Source organism: Equus przewalskii, chromosome 30 (genome assembly GCF_037783145.1).
Source record: "Equus przewalskii isolate Varuska chromosome 30, EquPr2, whole genome shotgun sequence".
Taxonomy (NCBI): Eukaryota; Metazoa; Chordata; class Mammalia; order Perissodactyla; family Equidae; genus Equus; species Equus przewalskii.
This window is the reverse complement of record NC_091860.1, coordinates 2,779,535-2,796,981: the sequence shown is the minus strand read 5'-3', so window position 1 is coordinate 2,796,981 and position 17,447 is coordinate 2,779,535. Positions and strand designations below refer to the sequence as shown.

At 38.7% G+C, this 17,447-nt stretch overlaps 1 protein-coding gene across 50 annotated transcripts in view; it reads right to left on the bottom strand.

The window, feature by feature from the left end:
• PARD3 (par-3 family cell polarity regulator) overlaps positions 1-17,447 on the bottom strand; it is a 614,383-nt gene that overhangs the window by 183,767 nt on the left and 413,169 nt on the right. For all 50 annotated transcript variants that reach the window (XM_070601674.1, XM_070601679.1, XM_070601668.1 and 47 more), the window contains 2 exons: positions 15,179-15,406; positions 1,317-1,548 (listed from right to left, as the gene is read on the bottom strand). In XM_070601674.1, coding sequence (XP_070457775.1) covers positions 1,317-1,548; positions 15,179-15,406 — 460 coding nt within the window. The remainder of the gene's footprint in view (positions 1-1,316; positions 1,549-15,178; positions 15,407-17,447) is intronic.

Here is a 17,447-nt window from a genome sequence, read left to right as displayed (position 1 = left end):
TTTATGAGCTGTCAGTTTGCATACATGGAATGAAAAGCCCCATGACCAACACAGAAACTGAAATAAAGTGGCAGTTAGAGCAATTTCATCCCATAACTGTCCTTGGACATGGAGCGTGATGAAGAGAGATGATCTGACTGAAAATGCGTTCAAAAGGAGCAGTAGATAAACAAGAAAAACACTAATGCAGAACTATGAAAATCCCAAGGTCCGGAAGCATTGGAGATGGAAATCCAACCATATTTAAATTAAAGCTGATGCTGCTGACAGGCCAGGCTTTGTGTTATCTGGTCCACGCTTACTTCCTCCATGCACTTGACTTTATCAGACATCTACAGAACACATCTGTTATGTTGTATAGCCTGAAGGCTGGGCCATGAGTCCTCGACGTTGAGGCTTGACTTCTCTATAACTCCCTGAGTTATTGAGGTCAACCTCAGGATCATAAATCAAGAAATTCTATGAAAATAAAAACTCTTGTTCACATTTTGCAATTAAAAAAAGTTAAAAGGAAGGGATTCATAATGCGGGATAATAACTTTTGGAAGAGTCAAGTGGCTATGCTGTATGTTTTCCATTTTAAACTATCATCTTGATATGTTTAGGGGTTTAATTTATGGAACAATCAAGCATTCTTCATATTTAACATTAAATACCTGAATATTATAAATCACTTTAGATGAACATTTACGGGAGAGTTTCAGTGCAACTTCTGAACAACTTGTCACTTTTATTGTATAGCAATGATTTGTAAAAAATGATATGCTAAGTAATCCTAGAATATAATTTAGGGACACAAAAACAACTGTCAGGAAACAGCCCGAGACTACGTTTAATGAAATCTTTACAGACTGAAGCAATAAGTATTAAATTAATCAACACAGCTTAATTGAAGCTCTATTTGTAACATTTTTTATTAGACTTGTTATTAATGAACCTTTAAATGCTACCACTAACTTGAGCTCTACGTTAAATTTAAATAATGAACCATTGTTCACACACACAAAAGAACACACACTGCTTTAATGGTCCTTTGTCTCTTTTACCTTCACACCCAGCAGGAGAGACTGCTCCCCCTTCTTTCCACACTTATTTACATAGTTGGCAAGATAGTACCTTTAAGGCTGCTAAAATGGTCTCAAATAACTCACGTAAAATCATGAAGAAAGCAAAAACACAGGAGCTAAGACTGAAAATTAAAAAGAATTTCGGTTGACCTCAAAGATAACGTTTTCAAATCTGTGCTTTGAGTCATTTTTGTTAAGCTGACACTCAGCTGTGCTTAGGGCTGAGGGTTTGGGGTGGTGGCGACTTACCTGAACATGTCTCCCAAACCCTTGAGCATTCCCTTCTTGGCTTTCATTTTCTCCTTCTCCTTCTCTCTCTCTTTCTTCTTCTCTTTTCCAGTTTTATCCTTTCTCCTCTCAGTCTTATCACCTTTCTCTTGGTTTCCATTCATTTGTCTCTCCAGAGAGTGCGAAGGCTGGTCACTCGCTGTGGATACAGACTCTCTCCCTGATCTTGAACTTTCTTCTGTGTCTTCTTCCACTTGGAAGGAAAAAAAAAAAGATAAGAATATAGTGAACCAAAGGAGTAAATAGAAGGAGGCCAAAATATTTGTGAGGATTTTACACTCTCATATTTTCTACTACGGTAAGGCCCTGCCATCAACATGGATTGCAATATTGCTTACTGTGGAGTAGAATTAGAATGGAACATGTGATGTGGGTGTTTACTATGCACATGTGCATCCCTATGCGAAGATGATGTGCCAGCAGTAAGAGAGAAGCAGCTTCCTGTCTGGATGCTGATTCACTCATGGTAATACCCTCCTTGACACAGAGCAGGCATTGCTGGGGGTCCTCAGACAGCGCAGACCCCTAAGGGGCCTGTGTGCTATATTTGCAAAATGAAAAGAAAACAAGCAGCCCCTTCCCAAGCACCTGCTTTCCACTTGGGTAAGGATAACGTTGGGTCCACCCCGGCCCCTCGTTAATTTGTTAAACTGCATCATTTCACTAGTAAAACACCAATGTCAGCATGAGGACTTCTTTTCTCAGGCTCCCACATAGGTCCATTTGTAATTTCTGCACATAGAAGCCTGGGTCTTCACACCCTCTAACTTTTCCTTATATCGTCATTACATAAGGCCAACATCATAAGCAAATGCTACTGTATGTTCTAATCCAAAATAATTTTGCATGTCCAGCCACACAATGGCAGGTGAAAGAGGTGGATGGAGCCATGAAAATGTGTTAATCAATAAGCTCGCACTCCTCTAAACTTTGCAGATAAAAGGAATACTTGGTAATGACAATATTCTGTCCTTTGAACCAACACCTAGTGAGCATATGGTGCAAGGGAATTTCAATACCCCCAACTTCTTCTTGAAAGAAGGACAAGTAACTAGAGTAAGTTTGCACCTACCGAAAGAATTTTAAGAATTTCTATATTAAGAAAGAAACAAAACATGCATGTATTAATAGCCATTCTCATAAACCTTTTCTGAGATTGGTTGCCTAAGGTTTTCTTCCAAATATCATAAGAATTATTGGGGCTTCGGGTTACCCCTTGAATTCTAAGGTTATTTTTTTTTTCTGCGTCAACAAATAAAGTATGAATCAGCGTTTGGGAGCTTTTTCTAACACAGAACCAAACAGAAGAGTTAAGCCTCTTCCAATCTTTCACAAAGAACTGACCTCTAAATCAAGTTAATATAGCTTCAAGTGAAATTCAGTCTTGCCTCTGCACCAGCAAGGGGCACTTGCGTTAGCAATACACAGTATCAAGAGTATAATAAGACCAGCTAAGACATCTCCATATCTTAGTGTTCTGCTATAAACCCTCACGAATCTGAGAAGAGACTACCAAATGATGGTGTGAGCGCAGCCAAGTGATACAGTTTTTGAAAAAATGCCAGCTATTTAGCATAATACAAAAAAAAAGTGTAGAATTCTTTTTGTTGACACATTTGGTTAAAAACATGAGCCAATGTATTTCCCATCCCAGCAGGTCACACCCTAGGAATTGCCAAAGAATAAAAATGTCACCATGTCTAAATCCAGAAAGTACTTTGGAGGTCATTTAGACCAAAGTCTTCTATTTCTTGATGAAACAGAGGTTCGGGCCAGCCCACTCTCAGTCTGGGGCTCTTCCTACTGTTATATTCTGTACACTTGTACTTGAGCAAGACCGGCATGCATTTCTTTGATCAACTCTGTTTGTGATTGCTCAATTCCCCGCTTCACACAGCACGTATTTGGGTAATCTATCACCCAGTCACTACACAGCCTGCCCAGAAGATAATTCCAGCAGCCAGCATTGCATTTCAGAAACCTATTGTCAATCCTGTGTGGTCATTTAACACTGTGACTTGTGGTTCATATTGATGAGATCACGCAAGAAGCTGGGTCAAATGTGCACAGTGACTCTAGGATTGGCTGGCAACCACATAAATGACTTTAGAAAGGTTGGCCTGCCTCCGTACTGGGTTATCTAATTGTGAACCATTCTCGTCCTCTAAGGGACATGGTAGCTTTTAAAAATTTTGCTTCTTTTCCTCTCTGTCAATGAATATATAAATAGAAATTGTGCAGGTTTATTAGAGGAAGCCAGTTACAACTTTTAGATGGGCATTGCTAGCGCAAATCCATAGCCTTAAAATTAAGGCTGTCATTTTTTGTGGTCTACACAGAGCAGGGAAAGAATATCCTGGCCTACTAGCCCAATGGCTTGCTAATTACGCGTAGACTTTTCAAATGAGAGCTCCCCAAGAGAATATAAATATAGCTTAAGCAGGGTTGCAGTATCTTGTCTAATACCCTTCAACACCGCTATGCTCCATCTGATCGCAAACCACTGCTTCAACCCTGTGGGAAATGAGTATGGCCTTGACTTTGAGATAATCGACCAAATCCTTATAAAAGAACTCTCCCAAGTTTTCAGGAGCTAAAAAACCTAGATCTGTTGGTATATTCAAGCTAGATAAATGGATGCTAATGAATTTTCTAGAATTCCCACATGCAAGACTCTTTTTACCTATACTTCCATAGCTCTATGTACAAACTGCTACTATTGCACTTCTCATACATTGTGATTACATGTCTGTCTCCCCTTCTGTAAAATGATTGCTGGGCAGACAGCAGCTGCTCATAAATGGGAGTTTAAATGAAAGACTACTGGTAAACCTGACTCAGGATTTTATCCCAACCAAACTTTTATCCAGTCTCTGGGTATTACCATTCTTCTGGCTTCAGAACAATGCCTACTCTCCTCTAATTAAGCTTGACAAAACCAGCCACACCCAACGACCTGAAACCCAGGAATGTCCATTGTACTTGGTTGAGCTCTAGTCAGTTTCTGGTCTATTTATATGCTATTATTGTTAGTGCCATACATATCATCTAATGGATTTTACAACCCTCGACAATGTCTGAAACTATAAACAAAAAAATGAGCTCAATAAACGTAAATGACTTAGTCTTCCTCAGCAGCCATTATCATAAATCATGAATGGAACGATCAGAAGCAATTCTGCTAGTTTTCTGCCTAATAGCTTTGGCAGAAGTACAAGGGGCATATGTCTGCTCTTGGCGCAGTAACAGGGGAAAGGCAGTGCCTTCACGACTAACTATACGCTCAAGTCACGTTTGTTGCCAATTCTTTTCCTATTCACAATAATTTTCTGGTGTATGTAATACAACTTATTTTCTAAATTGGGTGAAACAGAAAATTAGTATTAAATCATTTATTAATTTTGGGTTTTATAACCTCATTTTAGAAAATCAAAAATCCTAGCTCAGTTTCCTGCCCCAAGCAAGTGGACTGTTTTAAAAAGATACTTGCACATTTGAGAATTCTTTATGTTTATTCTGAACATTCTAATCTAGATAATACATTATCACAGAAACTCTTCCGGGGGTGCACTGATTTAACTAATCCCCTTCAATGCCAACTAATTAAAAATATTTAGCAATATGTAGCTTCATATGTACAAACATAAGATGTTCTTTTAGAGTATCACATTATAGATGCTTAAAACTCTCAAACTATTTGATAAAGAAAATAAGCATCTCTCACTTTACCCTGTCCCTATGCAGAATTACTGTGGTTTTAAAAGTTTAAATAAATTAGTTAAACATGCTTAATTTTAAAATATGTATATATTCAAGGTCACTGATATACTAGTCAGATTTTTTTTTAAGTTTTAAAACCAATCTTCGTACAGTTGGTTTTATGTACCTTTATAATAAGGTACATAAAATATTTTCATTCCTTTAAACCAAGGAAATTTTAAAAGATATTAACAGTTTTTCAAATGACAGAAGTCCTGGTAATATAGTAGCAGTAAATGGCTCGATCCATTGTGTTCATACAGTAAATTACAATGCAAGAGCTAATCATAAACCTACATTTAGATAATTTACTATTTAAATGCTCCATAAATTTTACATTTTTTCTCTTTAATTTTGCTCGTCTTTACAGATTATTTGCTTTCCTTTTGCAGATAGCCCACACAAAGAAAGATGATTATCTCCTTCCAAACAAATAGAAATGTCTATTTTTGACTAACATTTCTGCCTGTTTTAACCTGTTCTATACACTGAATCTCAGCTACTTTCCCATGTGATCACCTATAAAAGACTTTCAAGTTTCTCTTTTTTAAGAAGGTATAACACGAAGCTGCTTATTTCTCTTTAATGCGGCATAGTCATTCCGCAATTAAGACATACCTAATTACCATGTTTTCAACAGATGCAAATGTAGCTCAATTAAAATTCTAGTCCATGTTACAAATTAAGCTACTCGATTCTGCAAGGTATCATATTAGGACTGGGTCACAAAGAAGTCTGGGAAAGACTGGGCACATATATGTTAATGATCATGGGGAAAATGACTTCAGGTTTCAATTCAAACTCAAAGTTCTACGACTTCCGCCATAAATAAATACTTCTACCAAGTCGCCACAAACATTTTACTCTCAAAAGCTGTCAAAAGTTGACTCTAAGCCATGTAGTCATTGGAGTCTTTTTTTTTCCATTGAGAAGAGATGCTACTGTTGATACTGCAATGATCTCTGTTGGTTGCTTATCCAAAACCTCTCTCTCTCTTTCTTCTTCCTAATGGAGCTCTGATTGTGGTCAGGAATGCAATCTAGCTCCAAGGGGCGAATTCAACATGAGGTTTACACCAACCTATGGGTACCATGCCCCTGTTGACTTATTAGTTCAGTGTTCTCAGTCCAAGAACGGCCCCATCAGCTTGAATGGATATAGTCCATGGTGAGCTTGGGGAACTGGCTCACTCCCTTCTGTCAGTTATGAACAAGACAGAAAAAGGCCTCTGAGCCCTTGCAGTCACCCTCCGGATAAGCTGAATTGTGGACAGTGCAGCAGAAGGGGCAGAAAGATGCTGGGTCTTTGATAACACTACTAGTCTGTGGAATCAATAATCCGTGAAGCTTCCCCACTCTAGAATGCAGGTATATAAAACAGTGTATTCCTTATGGTTTGAGCTGGTTTGAGTTGGACTTTCCATTAAATGCAGCTGAAAGAATGCTAATAGGTACATTGCAGCAATCGACCTTTAGAGGAGCCTCGGAGCATCCACAGTGCCCTTATCACAAACGTTAGATCCAGCAGTCATTCTAGCTAGCTTTGACGATTCGACTAGAATTAAATCTTCTCAGACTTTTTACTAGAGTTAAATGAATTGTTCAATAGGTATAAACAGAGAAATATAAAACAAAATGATAATATTACCTCTTATTCACCAATAAACAAGTACTCTCCTCTGAGGGCACAGCCCAAAGAAGCAATATTAAATATTTGTGGAGTGAATGACAGAATGATTGAACAAAAAGCCAATCATATGAAAAACTATCCTTTATTGCTCTTTATTTATAAAGAACTACCTCAATGTGAGAAACACCTAATGATAGAAACACATGTTCTTGAGTAATTTACAATTTACTTTGGAGACAAAGGATTAAACACAATAATTGTACTCAGGATGATGCAGTCTGCAGAATCTATCTTCCTAAAATAAAACTTAAAATGGGAAAGTTAAAACAAGACATTAGTAACGTAAAATTTCAGCAGCCTTAGCAAAACCACTGACCACGGCCAGCTTCCATGAGGACAGGACTCTCGGGCACGGCAAAGTCCTCTGGAGGACTTGAGAACTTTGGGGACATAAATGTTATTTTTGTTTCTTATTTTAGTTGAATAGTTTTGACTTTGAAAAAAGAAGAAAGATGTAGGAAATGAACAGCTAGTGACACAGATGGTGTCGAATAACAGGATCTGCTTCTCTGGACCCTGACTTTTAACATCAGAATGATGAGCTCTTGGCAATGGAAAACTTAGTTTTTTTGGAACACTTAAAAAAAAAATCCCATACATACAAAGCTGGCATGAAACAGGAAGAATTAAGAAGCTTTGATCCTATTTGTGGGGTGGGAATAATAAGCGATATGATGAAGAACCGAGAGTGTGATTGTGAAAGGAGAAAAGGAGATGAAAGAAGCAGGTGACATTTTTCCGTGGTACCGCAGAAGGGGTTTCAGCACCTGGAGGAAAGTTCAAATACATGATTCCTAAGACACTCTGCTCTAAAAGGAGATTTATTTCATTAAAAAAAGAAAAAAGCGGCTGGCCTGATGACACAGAGGTCAAGTGCGCATGTTGCACTTCAGCGGTCTGGGGTTCCCCGGTTCGGATCCCAGGTGCGGACATGGCGCTGCTTGGCAGCCATGCTGTGGTAGGCGTCCCACATATAAAGTAGAGGAAGATGGGCACGGATGTTAGCTCAGGGCCAGTCTTCCCCAGCAAAAAGAGGAGGATTGGCAGCAGTTAGCTCAGGGCTAATCTTCCTCAAAAAAAAAAAAAAAAAGAAAAAAGAAAAAAAACCCTCTCAGTTTATGTTGGGGTGAGGAGTGGGTGGAGAACAAAAACAATAAGATCACTCTTCCAACGAGTTTAAGACTTATTGACAAACACCATTCTTCACTTCTGCCTTACATTCAAAACTTCTCTTTAATGCAACCCTCAAAATGAAACAGGTGAAATGCTCCTGAAGATAATGGCAGCATGTCACCTCCATTACCCCTCCTCTCCCAAGAGAATGCTGCAGAACAAGCACAATGAGGGTCGCACCCTCAATTTTCTGAACCGTGCAAATTTGCTTTCGGTGTCCAATTGATTTTTACATTCAAATGATAGCCCTCAAAGGATACTGTTTCCTGTTCATGGGGACAATGCGAAGCTGAAGGTTTTCCTTTCAACAGACTAAATGGACTGGTTGTAGAATCGAAACAGAATTCATAAACCATGCTGTTGGAATTGGCACTAAAACTTTTAATCAAGGAGTGAGCTTGGTGGCAAACCCATATTTTAACAATATACCAAATATTACTTATAGTGTCAAAAAAAGAAATTCCAGGCCACTGTTCTCTTTTAAATGGAAAAACAAAAACAAAAATAATATTAAAATGTGCACATGTAATAAATACTGAGGGGCCGGCTCTGTGGCCGAGTGGTTAAGTTCGCGCGCTCTGCTGCAGCGGCCCAGGGTTCAGATCCTGGGCATGGGCATGGCACTGCTCGTCAGGCCATGTTGAGGCGCCATCCCACATCCCACAACTAGAAGGACCTGCAACTAAGATATACAACTATGTACCGGGGTGGGGGCGGTGCGGTTTGGGAGATAAAGCAGAAAGAAAAAAAAGAGATTGGCAACAGTTGTTAGCCCAGGTGCCAATCTATAAATAAATAAATAAATAAATAAATAAATAAATAAATAAATACAACGCTCTCTTTTGCTATTTTTTGAGAAATCAAAATGACTATCCCCCAAAAGCCAGTGTTCTTAACTCGCATGCCATATACTCCATTTTGGGGGATCCACAAAAACTTACTGATGTGGGTTAAAAAGATATTTTACATTAAAAAATCTCAAATATATTCTATGTAATCAATTCAGGCTTTAGGAAGTCAAGGGAAAACTAATTTGCTTGGGGAAATGTTTGCTGAAGAAGGAAGTCAAAGAGGAAGGAAAAGGGTAGTGGGAAAGTCTGGGGCCAGTGAGAAGACACACCTCACGGAGAGCGCCTGGTCTGGGCAAGAACGGGTGCAGAAGCTTAGGGACTGCGAGAACAGAAACGTGATTACAGAGCTTACTCAGCAAGTCTAGAGACAACAGGACCAGTTAGGAGATCCTAACAGTAACTTCAGATACTAAACAAGAAGGATTTGGGCTAGATTGGACAGAAGGAGTGGAATTATGAGATTTCATGGGGAAAAATTAAGAAAGCTTGGTGATAAAGTTGTTACACAGTGAGATGATGATTCTAAGTTTCTGAGCCTGGAATCGCTGATGAGAAAAGTCACATCTCCATCTTTATGTATGAGAAGCTAAGTGTGTAAATGCAGTTCCTTCCTTTGCTCTGGCACTGCCAAGCATCATTACTCACCTGGATTATTGCATTACTGTCATACACCTGATCTTCTTGCTACCAACACTGCTACTTACCATCTCATTCCCGGTAACCCATCCTCTATATCCTAGGGTCCCAACAATCATACTCGTTTACCTGAAATTCTTCAAATGCCCTTTAAGGTCCTTAGTGTAAAATGCGGATCATTTAAACAAGGCTGGGTGTGATTTGTTCTCTGCCTGCATCTTCAATCTCATTCCTCACTAACCTCTCACCTGCGCCACAACCATGAAAGAACTACAGCAGCCCAGAGATGGTCCCCACTCCATACGTTCCTTATTTTCCCTGTGCACTCAGGTGAAGCCCACTCAAGCAACAGCACTCATCTCAGACAATACCTCTTCTGGGAAGCCTTCTCCCCACATCTCTCCTTCCACTCTAATCCCACGTAGGCTGAGTGGGTACCCCACCCTTTGGTGCCATGGTAACCTGTACGCTATCATGGCCCTCAACCACACTGCTTCTCAAGTGTCAGTTTATCCCCTAACCTCTCAGCAACTTGCAGCCTACATATCAGATTTTAGGTGCCACAATTAAGGTAGTTTTAGTGTAATGGGCTTTCCCATGTGGAAGTTTAATATTCTAGAAAAGTCTAGAAAAACATTCTATGAATTGGAAGATAAGCATTCTAGGATTCAGTTCCTACGTATGATCTTGTTCAACTGTTTAAATACTTTTTCCTTCTTAAAAAAAAGGTTAAAATGAGGATTCTACAATTCAAACACTTCAGACGTGACTTTTCATCGTAGTTTTGGCTTAAGTTACTTTTCACCTAGAAAAAAAGATGTAAGGAATAGCTTTGGCTACTTCACATGCTTACACCCATACTGCATTCAGAAACTTCCTAAAATTAATCAAAGCTCCTTTTCTTAAACTACACATGACATTTAAGTATACAAATTGGCATAAAAGGATGGGTTATTCCTAGCATTTCAAAACAAATATTTTTATAGATCAACACCCAATTATCCATTAAAATAGATTAACCAAATAGGAAATCTTTTACAAAGTACTGTGATTTTGAAACCCATATCCTGAATTCTTTTACAGTAGATCTGCTGTAATCTACTGGGTTTTGCTTAAGATAAAATTAGACCTAGTTGGCATTATTTCTGCTCAAAAGTAGTTATGAAACGTGGCTAGAAGTGTGCAGAATGCTGAGTGTAGGAAATCTAAGATATCAAATGCACTATGCTATTTTGTAGCTAATTAAAAAAAAGCAAAATCTTCCCCAAGAATCGCTCTTATTAGATAATTTACTAATATAAATTTAGTTTTTTTAAATCTCAAACTGCTAATTTAAGTTATACGTACTTTAGAGTAATCTTTTTCCTTATCTCCTGATAAGAGCACTATAAAAAAGTAGGAAAGCTACTCAAAAGCAATTTGTCTCTATGTTTTTACATTTAAAATTCTAAACTGGATATATCTTAAAATCAACAAGCACAATTAACAGGACAGTATTTGATTTTGTTGTGCTTTACCTCTTCGACCCCAACAAAAAGCGGTTACTCAATTGATAGTAAGGCTTACAATTTGACAACTTTTAATTGAGAAAAATAGGACTATATATTTTTCAAAAAGAAAACAAAGCAATATTATTGCATGCATTTTCTTGGTAGCAACAGAAACTGATTTATTATGGGGGAGGTAGAAGCTTCTTGCTGAGAGCCAGGCAGGGTACGTAATTTGCATAGAAGAGGGAGCAGATTGTAGATGCCCTGACCTGTCAAACACAGGTAGGGCCTCGGAGATAATGGGTCCCAGAATACAAAGCTCCATCTTGATCCAGACAGACACACACAACACAGAGAGTCCAGATGGATTAAATGAGAGACAAAAACGCTGGCTTCTGCCATCTCTGCAGGAGGAACGTAAGTGTTACAGAAGATGACAGATACCAGATACCACATGGATCCAGCCCAGCCTTTTGGCCCCACCGTTGTGCCCATGCCATGATTTCAACACTGTGAGAAGAGGCGAGTCTGCTTGGAGTCATGAAATACAGTCACTGGGGAGGTGCTCGACCCAACTGACAAGAGCAATCAACCATGCCTGTGCCTAAGTGTCTTACTTGTAAAGAGGAAGAGGACCATGTGAGAGCAGAAAGCAGGAGACTGGAGCAGTACGGGGAACCCTCTGTCCTTACCACGTGGCCTCAGCTCTCTCCTTCACAACTTTTCAACAACAGCCCACTCTCCACCCCAATATTTCCAGAGTGCACTCTATAGGCTGTCCTGTATAACCAAAAGCTTGTCTGCTCAGACAGTGGGCCTCTTTTGAGAGCCAGGTTCCACAGAGACATGGCATTTTCATTTCAACCAGTGGCTGTAACCGAGCCCTTCCACAATACAAGAAAGCACCCTCTGTCACAGAGTCCCACAGAGCATGGACAGTGACAGGACGCTAGACACACAGCAAGAGACAGTGCCCACAAAGGCAAGGATGCAGGAGCACAGCCAGAAACAAGAATGCATCTGGGAAGCCACAGCAACAGAAAGCGTGTGGACCACGCCATGAGAATCCACAGGTCAGACTCTGAAAGCGATGGTGTTTCGGCAATGACAAGGAAAAGCTAGCTGAGCTGGCCTTCCTTCTCACGACTGGAGTCATAACACATCTTCTTGTAGCTAGGCATATGTAAAGGTGACAGTCTAATGACCACCAGCAGTAACAGCAGTCTTGACAGAATTTTTTGTTTTTTTAGAAAAATAAAGAGTTTGCTGAGGCATTGAAAATCTAATGCATGCAGGTCCATTGTGGGATACAAAGAGGAAGAGCAAAATGCTACTTCCACCCGACTTACCGCATACTAAAAGTCTCTCTCACACACCCCTTGGTGCTAGTTAAGCAGGAGCTCACCTACTGATGTAATGAATATTCATTGAATCCTATGACATGCCACGCCCTGTGCTTAGTTATACAGGAATCAAACAGACATGGTGGTGTCTTCCTTCATGGATCTTACAGAAGGGAAGAGAAGCTGGCAGCAAGGGATCAGATCAGTAGTGAACGGGTACAGAGAATCATGGAATGTTAAAACTACAAAGGACCTCAGAAATGATCTACACCGTCTAAACCACACTTTTCAAACGTTTTCCGAAAAACTGTAAACTACTCTTTTTTAAAATTAAAATTTACAAAGAACCATGATGTCGTAAAAGTGATTTAAAAACCCACAGTTGTTGAGGCAGTGGAGTGGTGACAGCAAGGTGAGGGGAGAAGCTGGTGGCCTGTGCAGAGTCCCACTTGCTCAGCCTCCCATTCGGTTCCTGACTCCCCCAAAACCCCTTCTGACAGATGTCACAATCACGATTTGAAAATTAATGACCTAGATGGCCAAATCTTCAGTTTTACAAATGAGGAAATTAAAGCTCAAGGATTTTAACGGGTTTGGCCAAAATCCCAAATTGGTTAGAAGAACGTGGACGAGGATGCAATCCATCTGAATTCCAGTTCAGTGCTCACTCCACTCTATTCGTACTTCAACCACTCAAACTGCAAAAACTTGAAATGTACAATAGGTGCCTCTCTTTTGCCATATCCAAAGTTCAGCAGACCTGTCTGAAAAAAATAATAAAATCAGGACTTTGGAAAACACGGCACTTTGTGTTGTAGGTGCACGTGTCACAGCGTCTTTGCCAGCTCTTGTCCAGAACTTTACCTTTGGTTCACAAACTGTAATTTGCCTATTCACTTGTGCTTTTTGTCTTGATGACAGCTGAATGAAAAAGTTTTAATATACTTAAATCTGTTCTTTGCGATTTAAAAAGGGAATAAGCTTATACAGAGGCAAATTTAGATGTCCACATTGGTGGAAAACTCTGGAGGCTGTCCCTATAGAGTTAAGAACATGCCTTGTATTGATATGTAATTCCATCCCCTGTTGCATTTGAAATGAGTGACATATGTGAAAAAACTCCATTTTATAAGGCAATTTAAATAATGTTTTAACTAGAACAAGAAAAAAGTTCAGAAGCATCATAAATTGTAGATGCTTAAAAAAACAAATATTGAGGGGCCAAAGTACTATATCTCTTATTAAATATGCACTAGGACAGAAAGAGGCAAGATCTGTAAGTGACAGGGCTCCCACCCTATCAGGGCTGCATGAGGAATCCTGGTTAGGATGGAAGGAACCACTGATAGAATGGGAAAAACTCAAGGAGGTTGAAAGCTCATATGACTCAGGATCTTGGAGACCAGGTTTGGCAGCAAAAATAGGAAATATGTTCTTCATCTGGCAAGAATAGGCTGCATATATTTGAAATTACTGGCTAGATGGAGTGAAAAAACTGTCCAGATTTAGACAGAGAATTGGGGGCGGGTAGCAAATCTCTCCCTAAGTTTTGCTTTGTATGTTCCATTATGGCAGAAATATTCATTTTTCACAAACACTTTATATACGACAGGCAAAAATTATATAACTCAGCTTTTAATCTCCTCAGAATGTGATTTTCATTTAAAATCCTTCTTCCCCACCAGTCTTTGTCAGCTGTGTCCACCCAAAAGTTAAATTCCAGAAGCAATCCACCCAAAAATTAAATTGCAAGTAATTTGGAATCCACTTAAATTATCTTTGGTCTCTGCTTTAACACTGGGCTGTGGGGCCTCCAAGTTTTCTTATACTGGTTAGATGGACAGAGTCACAATTGAAGTTAAAAAACTAAACTGTCTACTAGTAGTGGCAAACAACGAAAGCTAATCAACAAGTTTCACCATTAGGGCTCCTAAGCCCTTTCTCTTCTAAGTACATACACTATCAGGGTATTTTCCTTATTTTTAAATTGAATGGTTATTTTTATACCACACATGTTTAACTAAAGAGAACTTCCTGAAGCGCACATTTGTACGTATTTATAAATGTTACTTTTCTTCTCAATATACAATAGGAAACATATTGTTCATCAATACTAACCTTCGACTTTCAATAATCTTGGCTTAAAAGTTTTTGCAATTTGGAAATACACACACATACACAAACATGTCTGCTAACTGAGTTCAAGCAAAGTAAGAGTAATTCATAAAAACAAATAAAAAATGTTTTCAAAAACATAGATTATTACATATATTCATTGGAGACATCACATTATAGACACAACTACACAGGAGTAGTTTTCAAATATTTTGGTCTCAGAATGCCTTCACACTCCTAAAACTGTTAAGGACTCAAAGTAAATTTTTTATGTGGATTATATCTATCAATATTTACTGAATTAAAACAGAAAATCAAATTCAATTAAATTTGATCAATTTAATTAAGTAATTAGATTAATTAGAATATTAATTACTTTATAAACACAAATTTCATGTTAGAAATCATATTTTTACAAAAAATTAGTGTATTTTCTAAAAAAAATTAGTGAGAATGATAGCAGTGTTTTACATTTTAGCAAATTTCTTTAATACCTGGCTAAAAAGACGGATTCTTCTATCTGCTCTGCATTCAATCTATTGCAATATCACATGACATGTTGCCTCTAGAAAACCCCACTGTATACTCGTAAGAGACTGAGAGTAAAAAGATAAATAACACATTATCATTATTATGAAAACAGTTGAGACCTCACAGCTCCCTGCGAGGCGTGTGGGAACGCTCAGGGTTCCCTGCAGCACACTTGAATCGCTGCTGCTTCGTAGAGCTGTTCGTAACTGCTACTCTTGCAGACGTTATGAACTTACACGTCTCCATGCCTTCATCATCGTCGTCTACCGAAGGTTTATCGTAAGACTTGTCAATGGCAGCTCTGAAGCTTTCATTGCATCCCCTGCCCCTGATTATCCGTGGCCGGGGGCGATGGAAAGGGATATCCCCATTCAAAGTCACCTCAGCGACTGCTGTCTGCAGACTCTCTAAGGAGCTTGACTTCTTCAGACCCAGGGAGGGTCCCACATCTCTGCTGGGGGAACCTAGGAGGTTTACAAAAGCAGAAGTTAGAACTAGTGGTGAAAAGTACATACTTGAATACCTACGAATTAAGGAAAACATCAGGGACATAGAGAAATTATTCACTCAATGATGAGTTCTGGAATGTGGATGGAAACGGTATAAAAAGTAAATAAAGTAATAGTAACTAATTTTTATTTTTCCCAAATTTATATTAAATGTGGTTTATTTTCTCTATTTTCATTAGGAAAAGCCCCACATTACTAGTTTCCATTTTTAGCTCAACAGATGAAATTTTTGTGAAATCATTTGCTCCAAGTTATGTAAATAATCTAAAAGAACACAGAAGCTCATTTAATTGAAATCACTTTTCAGCAGTTAAAAATTCTTGACAACAGAAGTTAAACTTTCATATACATGAGTTGCATCATCTCTTCCTCATTGTAATGCAGGTTCCCACAACTCAGCGAGGAGAGAACATGAAAGACAAGTGTCACCAGGGCAATCAGGGCACCCTGGCTCCAGGCAGAAACCTCACTGCGCAGAATACGAACATTCTATGGAAAGAGCAATACAAAATCGGAACAGAAACAAATTACATGAGGGCTCTCTCTAGAGAGAAGGAAAGGAGGAGAAACTAAAGAGCTGAATATAAGTACTTCTGTCTCTGGGCCTGGGAGTAACACCTGCTTGAGAAACAAGTGTGAAGAGAAAGAAGACAACTTAAGAATTACCAAGAAAAATCCAGTAGGATGGCAGGGGAGAATTCAGGGAATCAAAAAGTTGCCTCTATTTCTTGAGGATCTAGGGCAGGAAGGCCTGAAATATACTCAGAGTACCGAGCTTTAGAAGGCAATAAAACGGATTTCTTTAACGAGCTAAGACAGCCTTGCCCACCACTGTCTGACCTGGCACTCAGAGGCAGACTAATGCAGCCTCCAGGTGACGGAAACCCCAGCTCTGCCTTACCACCTGGGCAGTCCAGGTTACAGAACCAGTGCTTCCCTTCTACTGCTAAAGGACAGGCACAAAAACTGGGAGGGGTGGCAGGCCTAGATAGTGTATCTCTACATGGGGACCTCAGCCCAGACGTTGATCAATAATTAAGGAGGGGCCTTGTGTTATCACCTAAAAGACATATAGTTATGACATGGGCTTTCTATGCCTCAGAGTATAAAACAGAATAAAAACTAAACTGAGAGAGTCAAAACAAGAATTACCTTTTTAAGATTCATTTACCTCTTTCACCTAATTTTCACCATGGGGTAGCAGTTTTAAGTTAGAATAAATATGTTAAAAATGTAACATAGGGAGAAAGGCAGACAGATGATTCTAATGAAGAAATAATACCCCATAAATTATTGTGCTTGGAAGAAAAAGATGATTTATTTAACTTTCTCAATGCAGGTTTGTATATATTTATTTTATGAAAAAAATTCACATGAAACATCTCTTCCAGGATGATCAATCATTTTTTCTCTCAATACTACTACAATTTTTGACAAGGTCACGTTCTAGATACCCATAAAAGTCATGTTATAGGAAGGAAAATGAATTTTGTTTTAAATAACTAAACAAAAGGTAAGAAATCAAGGAATCATAAAGAATGGGAAAAGATCATTCCTGTGCAGGGACATTTATATTTCCTAGAATTAGTAGCGGGAAGATCTTTTCCTGAATAAATCATGCCTATCAATTTTTATAACTTCCCAGCTCCATCTGGTTCTAGAAACATTTATAAGGCAAATATTCGGTGCTTTCTTGGACTCGCAAAGGACATGCATATGTACCTATGCATTATGTGTGTATATCTACCTCTGTCTCTGTCTCTAACAGAGATTTCATGTGTCCAGTAAAGATTATCATTTATGTACATTCAGCTTTTCTTTATGAAAAGTTAGCTGAGATTTGACTTAATGTACTCAGAGCACAAAAACTTTAATAATGAATTTCAGAAACAGCATGAGTATTTCTTAAAATAAATGTATATGAATATATGTATATAAATATTTATCTATGTATATATGTATATGTATTTATTAAAATACACAAACACAGGCAAAT